General features: G+C 43.9%; 1 protein-coding gene across 1 annotated transcript in view; it reads left to right on the forward strand.

The window, feature by feature from the left end:
• The first annotated feature begins 311 nt into the window (after positions 1 to 311).
• slc12a1 (solute carrier family 12 member 1) overlaps positions 312 to 11,064 on the forward strand; it is a 13,777-nt gene continuing 3,024 nt past the window's right edge. Inside the window, exons 1-20 of the mRNA XM_008310186.3 lie at positions 312 to 734; positions 2,319 to 2,462; positions 2,887 to 2,962; positions 3,421 to 3,516; positions 3,905 to 4,044; positions 4,599 to 4,709; positions 4,788 to 4,899; positions 5,246 to 5,373; positions 5,453 to 5,537; positions 5,639 to 5,787; positions 5,871 to 5,978; positions 6,572 to 6,695; positions 6,779 to 6,880; positions 6,974 to 7,129; positions 7,207 to 7,306; positions 7,407 to 7,518; positions 7,618 to 7,758; positions 8,586 to 8,692; positions 8,793 to 8,875; positions 9,906 to 10,031. Of these exons, the coding sequence (XP_008308408.1) occupies positions 498 to 734; positions 2,319 to 2,462; positions 2,887 to 2,962; positions 3,421 to 3,516; positions 3,905 to 4,044; positions 4,599 to 4,709; positions 4,788 to 4,899; positions 5,246 to 5,373; positions 5,453 to 5,537; positions 5,639 to 5,787; positions 5,871 to 5,978; positions 6,572 to 6,695; positions 6,779 to 6,880; positions 6,974 to 7,129; positions 7,207 to 7,306; positions 7,407 to 7,518; positions 7,618 to 7,758; positions 8,586 to 8,692; positions 8,793 to 8,875; positions 9,906 to 10,031 (2,437 nt within the window). The 5' untranslated portion in view covers positions 312 to 497. The remainder of the gene's footprint in view (positions 735 to 2,318; positions 2,463 to 2,886; positions 2,963 to 3,420; positions 3,517 to 3,904; positions 4,045 to 4,598; positions 4,710 to 4,787; positions 4,900 to 5,245; positions 5,374 to 5,452; positions 5,538 to 5,638; positions 5,788 to 5,870; positions 5,979 to 6,571; positions 6,696 to 6,778; positions 6,881 to 6,973; positions 7,130 to 7,206; positions 7,307 to 7,406; positions 7,519 to 7,617; positions 7,759 to 8,585; positions 8,693 to 8,792; positions 8,876 to 9,905; positions 10,032 to 11,064) is intronic.

The raw sequence follows: 11,064 nt of genomic DNA on the forward strand, positions 1-11,064 counted from the left end.
TCCTGTGAATCACCCAAAAAAAGTTCGCCCCGACCCAATAAACTGCAGCCAAAGAACAACATGTGCTGCTTCCCTGCACTTCAGACAATAATATTAGTAATCAATTCTCCAAGAACTGAGGCAGCGCACGGCTTTATCTCTGCTCTGCCTTTTATGACTTGGTCAATCGTTAAGCAATGTCTTTGTGTCCCCTGGAGTGGAGCAAGGACATGTATGTGACACCCCCGGTTCACTTTTCTGTGGGTTGATCCAGGGAGTTAGCCAATAGCTGCCAGCCAGTGATCCCAGGGATGGAAGGTATAAATGAAGGCCTCCTGAGTGGAGCAGAGTTTAAACCAGTGACAGGAGGAGACGTCTGTGAACATCACACATCAGGCTCCACAGTCAGGACACAAGGATAAACAAACTAGTCCATGTTTTTGTGAGAGGCCGTCGGGTTGCTGTAGAAGTTGTTGTTGTTGAATGTTTGAATCCGACCGGTTCTGTCAACTGCCCCCATGGAGAGGTTGAAGTCAAACGGAGGGGAACACGTTAACCCCGCTTATGATGCCACCCTGGACGAACCTTCGTATCAAAACGAACACCGGACGGTCAGACCCTCAGTGGTCAGCGCCTTCGGTCATGACACTTTGGATCGAGTGCCCAACATTGATTTCTATCGCAATGAAGGCACGCTGAGCGGTCACCGCGCCGTGAGGCCGTCCCTGCAGGAGATCCACGATGTGTTCCAGAAGGTGAGTGCACGACGACGATGATGATGATGTAAAGACTGATGTAAAGACGGGGCCTCACAAACGCAAACAAACATATATACATATATGTATATATAATGTATGTTTACGTTGGTACGTTTTTGACAATAAGCCCATAAATAAAAAATATATATATATCCATATACAAATATACATAAATATACATATATATTTAAATATATACATATAGAAGTATATGTTTATATATATATTTTCAATTTAAGCCGGGCCTAGTGACGTATAAATGTACCTTGTTATTTTCTCAAATTTAATATTTTGCCGTTAAATGTTTTCTTGTTTCACTTGTTTTTTTTTAACAAAAACAGAAGAAAAAAAAACTCAACATCAATCAGACCAAATTAAACACACTGACACATGCATTAAAAAAGACAAGCTGAAGGTGAGTCGTTCAAATTCCTGAATAATTATTGCGTATACCTTTACTATATTAATACTATAGTAATAATTTGTAATAAACAAATTGACATACGTACATGTGTCATCATATAAAAAAGATCGACCGATTGACCCCTGACCTTGGCAAGCAAAACAATGTACAACCCATTGCAGTACCTCCACCAAACCACTGGGCCTGTGGTGTAAATCTTTAATCTCCTCTTTAAGGAGAAGTCCTCAACAGGTGTCTAATCCGTCCAACATCAGAACTGTGTCCGCGGTGTCGTTGGCTGAAGGAACCAGAAGGTTATCTTTTCCCTCTGGAACCGATGACCAGACAACAAAGTTGACACACTTTGAAGAGTCTTTACAGCTTCTTTTATTGGGCTGCTGTTATATTGCCTGGTTTTGCAAAAGAGTCAGGGTTATAGGTCATTAGTGTTGGGTTCATTAACCAGATTAGAGTGAAAACCCTGTGAGCCAGGAACTGGGTTAGAGTGAAAACCCTGTGAGCCAGGAATTCACATCCAAAACTTCATCTACGTAAGAAAAAAAACACCTTTTTTGAGCTGCAATTAATTTAGTAAATATTGGATAAATCAAAACTGATCAATTATGCAGAGACAATTAAAATCTGTGTCAAAGTGACGCAGATGAAAATCCTTCCGTCAGAGTCTGTTCAACGATTCACCTTCACTCAAAGTTAAAGACTAGTTGGTCTGTGTCCCCTGCTCAGTTTCTGTCCCGACTTTTCAAGGACACACAAACACCTCTTCATTAATCTTCATCCAAATCCAATCACACGCAGTATCCTGACTTTTAAATTCTCTCCAGTGTCTCACAGAGACAAAGAGAGGACGAAACTGAACACACGTCCAACCGGACACGGTCTCCTAGGAGCTCATTAACAGTGATTTCAAAACGGGCGTAATGACAGATTTATATGTTCAATAGTCTGTGAATATATGTGTATGTAAATATACATATACATATATATGTGAGTATATGTACATATATAAATATATGTGTGTAAATATATTGATTAATATATTTACACACATATCTGCATGTGTAAATATATTTTTAAATAAATGTGCGTGTACATGTGTATATATATATATATATTTTTTTTACTTCCTCAAATTCAACTCTAACTACATGTTTACTCAGAATGGAGCGATATCGGTGCCAGACACTGTGGAGGACGATGACGAGGGCAGTGAGGGGGCACCCTCGGAGGATATGGAGTCAGCCCCTCCCCCCAAAAAAAAGGCGTCAGAAGCAGTAAAGTTCGGGTGGATACGAGGTGTCCTGGTGAGTTATTTTGGGTCGTGTCAGTCTTTATAACTGGGTCCTGACAGGACTCAGTTATTTCACAGTGGGGTCAAGGAGTGGACGAGGAATCTGCGTCAGAGATGCTGGTTGACCGTCATTGTCATTGAAACATCAAAATAAAAATGGCACTGAATGAGACGTGCTTTAAGAACAGAGACAGCAGTAATGCACTGGCTTCTGCAGTGACACTGTGTGTTTTTGATTGGTTCTTCATGAAAAGGTAGTTTAGGTTTTTTAAAAAAAAAATTAATACATTAATCACCATTAAACACATAAGTCACAATTTGTAGCTAACGTTAGCTGTGGCGTCTGTACCAGAACTGTTGTAGCTAACGTTAGCTGCAATTGTAATATAAACTAAAATGTTGTTTTGAGACCTGACTTTTCTTCTCCTCCTCCTCAGGTCAGATGCATGCTGAACATCTGGGGGGTCATGTTGTTCATCCGCCTGTCCTGGGTGTTCGGTCAGGCGGGCTGGGGTAAGTGGGACCAGTCCTCACTACTGTGTTGGTCAGAGTGGACACAGGAGTATTTACTAGACGTCTACACTGTAGCCTCATGACCGCTGCCACTGTAAGAACTAGTCATCATATAATGACCAGCAGGGGGACACAGAGCCAGGCCAGGGCTCCTCAAACGGTGGCCCGTGGTTTACATCCAGCCCGTGAGGCTTCTATTTGTGGATTGCAAACTGAACATGTGATAGATTTGTTTGGGATTCTTTGCAGGAAATTTTTTTTTTTTTTTTTTTGTATTTATTTGGATTTGAAAACAACGCTTTTTAGTTTACATTTTTTACAGTAACATGGCGCGGGGCTTGAGCTACTATAATAAATGGACCGTTGACTCATCAAAAAACATCTGAGTCCATGTGGGCTACGGGAGCTAACGTGGGCACAATCAAAGTGAAACTCTCTTACCTGTGTGACTCCGTCAGGTCTGGGGATCGTGGTCATTCTTCTCAGCTGTGTGGTCACCACCATCACTGGTCTTTCCATGTCGGCCATCTGTACCAATGGTGTGGTCCGAGGAGGTGAGTCCCACATGGTCAGCTGCCCTGAGACCCAGAAAGAGAGTTGTTTTAGAGTTTTACTACTGAACAGCTTCAGTGGCAGGGATCTGGGTCACGAGCCGTAACAGTTAAAGAGTTATTTATAAATTTTAACTTGGAGATAGCGCTGACACACACACATACACACACACACACACACACACACACTGTGCGTGCATCTTTGAGTGTGAAGATGAAGCGACCAGGACGGGGTGTAGAGATAAGGACACAAAGCCTTAAACATGACTGAACGTCACCTTTTCAAACCCGTGGTGACAGTAAATCAATGAACCTGTTGTGCACAGATTCTTCATCCTCAGCTGTGTGTGTGTGTGTGCGTGCGTACGTCTGACTCCTGGTGTCATTTCAGGGGGGGCCTACTACCTGATATCCCGCAGTCTGGGCCCTGAGTTTGGAGGTTCCATTGGTCTCATTTTTGCCTTTGCCAACGCCGTGGCCGTGGCCATGTACGTGGTTGGCTTCGCTGAGACTGTGATTGAGCTGCTGAAGGTATGACGTTGTTGGTCTACAGTGCCCCCCTCCTGTAGACTGGACTATTGCCCCTCCCACCCCCCACCACACACACACACACACCAACACATTCAAAGCATTTGCTTGAATGGAATTTTCTTGCCAATTAATTCATACTTAAAACTTAAAGTATTTTCCAGGGACGTCCGATAATTTCGTCCAACCAAAAGCATAATATTGGTAAGAATCGATATTTTGTTCTTCCAATAACGAAAACTCGATAACGCAATGCCTAGGTTTCGCCAAGATAATGCAACCTGAAAATAATTTTGAAGTTACCGTGAGAGTACTGGTTGATATATAAGTACTTATATGTACTTTGTACTTAAAACTCTGTGATTGACAAAATAAACCGCCATTTTCCTACAATAAAGGAAACACAGTCACAAATCACTGCAGATCATTTTATACCAGCTGCATCCCCACTGCAAAGGCTTGACCCTAAAGAGGTCCCTGACCCTCACTTTGGGAACCATTGAGCTATGAGTAGGTTAGAGCTCCTGTGTAAACCTGTCTCTGTTGTCGTTCTTCAGGAGAATAACGCCATCATGGTGGACGAACTAAACGACATCCGTATCGTTGGCTGCATCACCGTGGTGCTGCTGTTGGGAATTTCAGTGGCAGGAATGGAATGGGAAGCCAAGGTAGGAGACGGAGCCAAGCTGGTCCCACTGTGGGAAACTGTTTGGTCGTCATTCTGACCAGTTTCTCCTTCTTTACAGGCACAGCTCGTCCTACTGGTCATCCTGTTGGCTGCCATCGTAAATGTCTTTGTGGGAACTGTCATTCCCGCAACCGAGAAGAAGCAATCCGAAGGCTTCTTCAACTATAACTGTAAGAACGCACTGAACGCATTAGCAATCACCTGAAAACGACAGGACACTGTTGCATTAGCAATCACCTGAAAACGACAGGCCGTAAACGCACTGGGGCCCTGGGATAAAATAATGCGGCTTACATTACATTTGTTTTGTATATTTGCTAGCTACTTTAGCATACCTATAGCTGGTGACTTTGGTATTTTTAAGCATTAGCGCTAACTGCTACATAACTGTTCACTTCATACCAAAAAAAAAAAAAAGTTCAAGAGAAGAAAAAGTTGACAGTGAACCAGCTCAGTTCTGCACAGTACCTCACTATGTTTTAACAGAATCTTTCATTTGTCTTTCTTGTGACACAGCAAAAATATTCCTAGAGAATTTCACCCCGGACTTCAGAGGAACGGAGTCGTTCTTTTCTGTCTTTTCCATCTTCTTCCCTGCGGCCACTGGGATCTTGGCTGGAGCCAACATTTCTGGCGACTTGCGGGTAACTAACGTTATTTATATATTTTTACAGAAATATACTTTCGTAAACATGTGCTAACAGTACTTTACAAAATATTCAGGATCCCCAAAAGGCCATACCACAGGGAACCCTGCTGGCCATCCTAATCACCGGGATCACCTACCTCGGTGTCGCCCTCTGTGTTTGTAAGTCAACTCTACACATCCGCAAATTCTACAGTTATTATTGTTTATTAAAAAAAATCATTTGTAATCAATACTTTTTTTTCCTTCCTGTCACGACTCAGCTGCTACAGTCGTCCGTGACGCTACAGGAAACGTCTTGGACCGCCTTAACGAGACAACGTGTAATGCATCAGTGGCCTGTGACCTGGGCTGGAATTTCACTTCCTGCGCAACGGAAACCTGCAAATTTGGACTGATGAACAACTTCCAGGTTAACTCTTCTTTTCAAACTGTAAACCAGCAGTGGGTTTGGACCGGCCTTATCTTTAACCACAATCTGTGTCTGTGGTTCAGGTGATGACCATGGTGTCTGGGTTCGGCCCCCTCATCATTGCTGGGACTTTCTCAGCTACACTTTCCTCAGCCCTGGCCTCCCTCGTCAGCGCCCCCAAAGTCTTCCAGGTTGGTCTTTACTGTAGTCTATATATGGAGAAAAATATATTTTACATCCAGACGGACACTAACTCAACCACTGACTCAACCACTGACTCAACCACAGACTCAACCACTGACTCAACCACTGACTCAACCACTGACTTAACCACGGACTCAACCACAGACTCAATGACAGACTGAACCGGTTGGAAACATTTGTTTCCACCTGCCCTGTTTTGTTCAGTTACCCTGACCTTTGACCCAGTTTCACCTCAAAAATGTTTTCAATAGTTTTTTTCCTAATCCAACATGAGCAGTTTATTTTAGGAAACGTTTAGAAATGTTCTTTTATTTTCTCTCATAACTTCCTACCCCCCGTCCGCCCCACTTGGAAATCATAAATCATAAATGTGTCCGACAAATGTCACCCTTCAGCACATGACTTTTCTTGTCGCAGTTGAACTGCCGGTTGGAGCAGAAAATAGAACAGAACTTCAGAAAAGTGACCCTAAGAAATTTGGTCTGAAATAAAGGAAACACGTTTTCCCTGCACTGTCCCTGAACGACCGCACCAGCGCGGTCACTTTTCTTTTTCATGTTGTAATGGTTCCTCTCCGCAGGCTCTGTGCAAGGACAACATCTACAAGGCCCTCCACTTCTTCGCCAAAGGGTATGGTAAAAACGATGAACCGATCCGTGGCTACATCCTCACTTTCATCATTTCCGTGGCGTTCATCCTCGTGGGTGAGTGTGGATTCTTCAGCTGTACATTAACCTTCCAGTTAACCAGTGAAACCAGTTCTCAGATGACAGTGTTGTCCCCGCAGGTAACCTCAACACCATCGCTCCCATCATTTCAAACTTCTTCCTGGCATCGTACGCCCTCATCAACTTCTCCTGCTTTCACGCATCGTACGCCAAGTCTCCAGGTGAATTTCTGGAATTCTGTTTTGGATTTTTTGATCTTTTAAAAAAAAGTTGAATTGAATTAAGAAAGATTTCTCCTGGTCTGTTTCTCCCAGGCTGGAGACCTGCATACAAATTCTACAACATGTGGCTGTCTCTGATTGGTGCCATTCTCTGCTGCGTGGTGATGTTTGTTATCAACTGGTGGGCCGCTCTCATCACGTACGGCATTGAAATCCTCCTCTACATTTATGTCACTGTCAAGAAACCAGGTGAGCTCAGTCCTGATCCAGGTTTAGGTTTTTGGAAAAAAAAATCTTAAGCTAATCTGTGAATGTTTTCCTTCCAGACGTGAACTGGGGTTCATCCAAACAGGCTGTGACATTCGTGAGCGCGGTGAGCAACGCTCTTTCTCTGACTGGTATCGAGGATCACGTCAAGAATTTCAGGTAAGAAGTCCAGGTTCTGGACTGTTCCTTGACTTCTGGTCCCGTCTGAGGGCTGTGCTGTTGTGAGACCGGGGTCTAATTCTCGGCGGTTTGTCTTCAGACCTCAGATCTTAGCGATGACAGGTTCGCCCAAGATCAGACCAGCTCTGCTGGACTTGGCTCACTCCCTGTCCAAAGACTTCGGTCTCTGCATCACCTGTGAAGTCTTTGTGGTAAGACCAATAATAAAACGACCAACGCTGAGGTGTCGTTCTGTCTGTGAACCCGACTGACGCAAACCCTGTTCACCGTACGGTACCGATTCTTCACAGGGACCACGATCAGAGGCCCTGGAGGACCTGAACTCCGGCATGGAAAAGAACCAACTGTGGCTGAGGAAGAGCAAACGCAAGGCATTTTACGCAGCTGTGGCCTGTGATGAATTCAGAGACGGAACGGAGAGTCTTCTGCAGGTGGGTGAGGTCCAGGGGGCACAAACCAGGGACATGGGAGGGGTTAGAATTAGTGTTTTCTTCTCTGATAATGAAAACCCGAGTGGGGGAGGGGTTAGAATTAGCGTTTTCTTCTCTGATAATGAAAACCCGATAACGCAATTCCTGGGTTTCATCAAATGATGTGTGCTCTAAAAATAGTTTTGGGGAAAAAACAGCTGTATATGGAAATGAGAGCCACTAGATGGCAGCATTGCAGCTCATTTTCTTAATCTATTTTAATAATCAGGGGATTGTATGCAGAATGCCTATATCAGAATTGGTTGATATCGGAATCAGAAATGACGTGTTTGGACAGTATCAGCATAATGGATATCGCAAAAAGCTTAATGTCGGACATCGCCCCGTTTTATATCTGATCACAGAGACAGAGCTCAGTTGTTGTTTTTGACACAGACTTGAACCTGCCTGGAGATGAGGGGGTTAATGAGGAGCAGACAGTCTGTGACTATCAGACTTCAGGGATAAGACTGAGCTTCATTGCGGAGACGTCTTAGTTCAGAAACGACAGCGGATTAAAAGCTAGAATTGATTAACACTGCAGTGGACGAGGCCCCGCGGACCAGAGGAGTCCTGCTGAGTGATCTGGTCGTAACTGTTGGTACTAAAACTCCTCCTGCGGCCCTCTGGTCCAGGACACTTTGAAACTTTTTTTTTTTTTCCTCTGTGTCAGTTGATGAAAACAGCAGGTTTTACAGCCGGTGTCTGAGCGCTCCAGGTCACGGCTCCTTCTGATCACAGCCTTTATCTCTGGCTCATAACTGCTGTGTTTTCTTCTTCTCTCTCAGGCTTCTGGTGTGGGCCGCATGAAGCCCAATATTTTTATGATGGGCTTCAAGAAGAACTGGAGGACTGCAGGCAGAGAGTCCATGCAGACCTATGTGGGAATACTGCAGTAAGTTTGAGGCGTACACACACACAGTGTGGACTAAACACACACACACGTACGTTTGTTCACCTGTTTTGTTTTTTTTCCCCGTCCTTGTACTGAACAGTGACGCGTTCGACTTTGAATATGGAACGGTGATCCTGAGGGTCAGCGAAGGACTGGACGTGTCGCACATCGTTGAAGCTGAAGGTCAGTGAGACTTTTTAAATGAACAATCAACCACAACCATAGGCAGACGTTTGAATCCCAGCCATCGAACCCCCCCTAGTGGTAACGCTTCAGCACTCTGTCCAGAGCATTCATCAACCAAACTGACACTTATTTTGACAAGTTGGTGCTCCACTGAAGAACACCTAAGATCTGTCCAGAGCATTCTTCAACCAAACTGACACTTATTTTGACAAGGTTCAATGCAAAAACTTCTTCTTTGCTAGCTGGAATAGAGTGACTCGTGTACCTGTAATGGTCCACAACCCAGTGGTTAGGCAGCTTTATATTACTGATATCCTGAAATTGACTAAGAGAGACATTTTTATCATTCCAACAGCAAACAAACTTCACCACGAGCTGCAAAAACATTCCAACCATCAACAGAAGTTATGAAGTTCAAAGTACTGTAGTAATACTACAGATTTATGAAGTAAAAAAAAAAAGCTTTGGAACTCAACAAGGACAAAAACACAACAGAATTGATCGGTTCCAGCACAGTGGCCTTCAGTACTAAGTACGGTAGCGCCCTCTACCTAAGATTACACACCAGGTCTTGCTATTACCAAGCAAGCTAAAACAATCGTTTGAACTGTAATTTCTGTTTTTGCTACGGTGTAAACTCCCGGTGTGAACACAGGGGGCAGCGAACACGCGGCCAGTGAACCTGCTTCAAGGCCGCGCTGCGACGTGACCGTTTGTAACAAACTCCAAACCAGTTTGATCCAGAAAAACAACAACAGCAGTCATTGTGAAACAGGTCACTACCACTGAGGTGTAAAATGTTATTCTTCCAAACTTCACCCGCAATAAAACGGAGCCGCGATAAGACGGAACGCTTTGAACGGGAGATTATAAAAAAGACGTCATAAAAGGTTTACGGTTCTGAAAAAACAACAACTTTATAAGAGGCTTCTCAGTAATTAAAGACGTTTAAAAAATAAACCACACCACCTCGATGCCTTCAGTTCTACACCTTTAACTTTAACCTGTGACTGTTGTGGTTTTCCAGAGGAGATGCTGAAGGCCGCCAAGGAGCAGGAGGCCATGGAGAGTGAAATGATGGCCAACGGAGGAAGAAGCAGAGGGATCTTCAGGAAGTCCAGGAAGTCTTCTCAACAAGTTCTCGCCACCAGAGGTATCTGTGGTACAGTAGCTCAGTGGGTCGGAAATGACCGCCGTTATCCAGATTAAAATAATCTGGTCAACGTCGCCTTTTAAAGAGACAGTTAGAGGAGTTCAGTAAAACACCAAAACACATTGATCTGAGAAGAAACCGTGTCTTCTTTAAAGACGTCTTTAAAGTTCTGGAGGAAGTCTTTGAAATCCAGTTCCTTTAAAAGTTCTTTTGAGGAAAATAAAATCTGATGGTAGTTTGGTGAAAAAATGTGATGTTTGGTAGGATAAAATCTGACCAAAGGTCAAAGGTCGAACACAGCTCGACACTAGTCAAAGCTGTTGGAGCCACAGAGACCGGTCTGAACTAGTTTCAGGCTGTGCGTCTTTTTGACAGACCAATAATGTTATCGACCAACCGTATGGCGTCCTGTGTCATCATCTGTCGTCAGACTGATTGACATGACGACTGGCTGCCAAACTGTCACGATATTATTATAGAGAAGGGAAACTGGTCATAAAGTCAGAAGAACCGATGGAGTCACCAGACGGACACCGACTCCATTAGAGATCAACATTCAGCATATTACCCTATTTTACGGACTATAAGTCGCACTTTTTTTCACCCTTGGTTTGAGACGTATATATTAACATATATATAATGTCACATGTTTTCACACTGACAGCCGCTAGAGGGCACTGGTGCGACCCATACTTAGAGCAACTTATAGTCTGGAAAATACGGTAAATCTTTTTTCAAAGTCTAAATCAGGCTCCCTCAAAGTGGGGAGTGGGGACCCTTTGAGCAGCGCAAAAGTACTGCATGGGAGGCGAAGTATTATTTTGGGAAGTATTCACTTCTTGGCAATTTTGTTTCTGTTCTTCAGTGAGAATATTTGTTTGTATAAAGTTGAGTGGGTTTTCAAACCACAGCTGTGAATGTGTCTACACGGGGCCCTGTTTACAAAAGGGGGCGCTGCAGGACAGGTCTAACTCCTGTGAGTGACTATCACAGAATCACTTTAACCCAGACAGACACTCCCCCTCCACCGCCA

Source organism: Cynoglossus semilaevis, chromosome 5 (genome assembly GCF_000523025.1).
Source record: "Cynoglossus semilaevis isolate Cse_v1.0 chromosome 5, Cse_v1.0, whole genome shotgun sequence".
NCBI lineage: Eukaryota > Metazoa > Chordata > Actinopteri > Pleuronectiformes > Cynoglossidae > Cynoglossus > Cynoglossus semilaevis.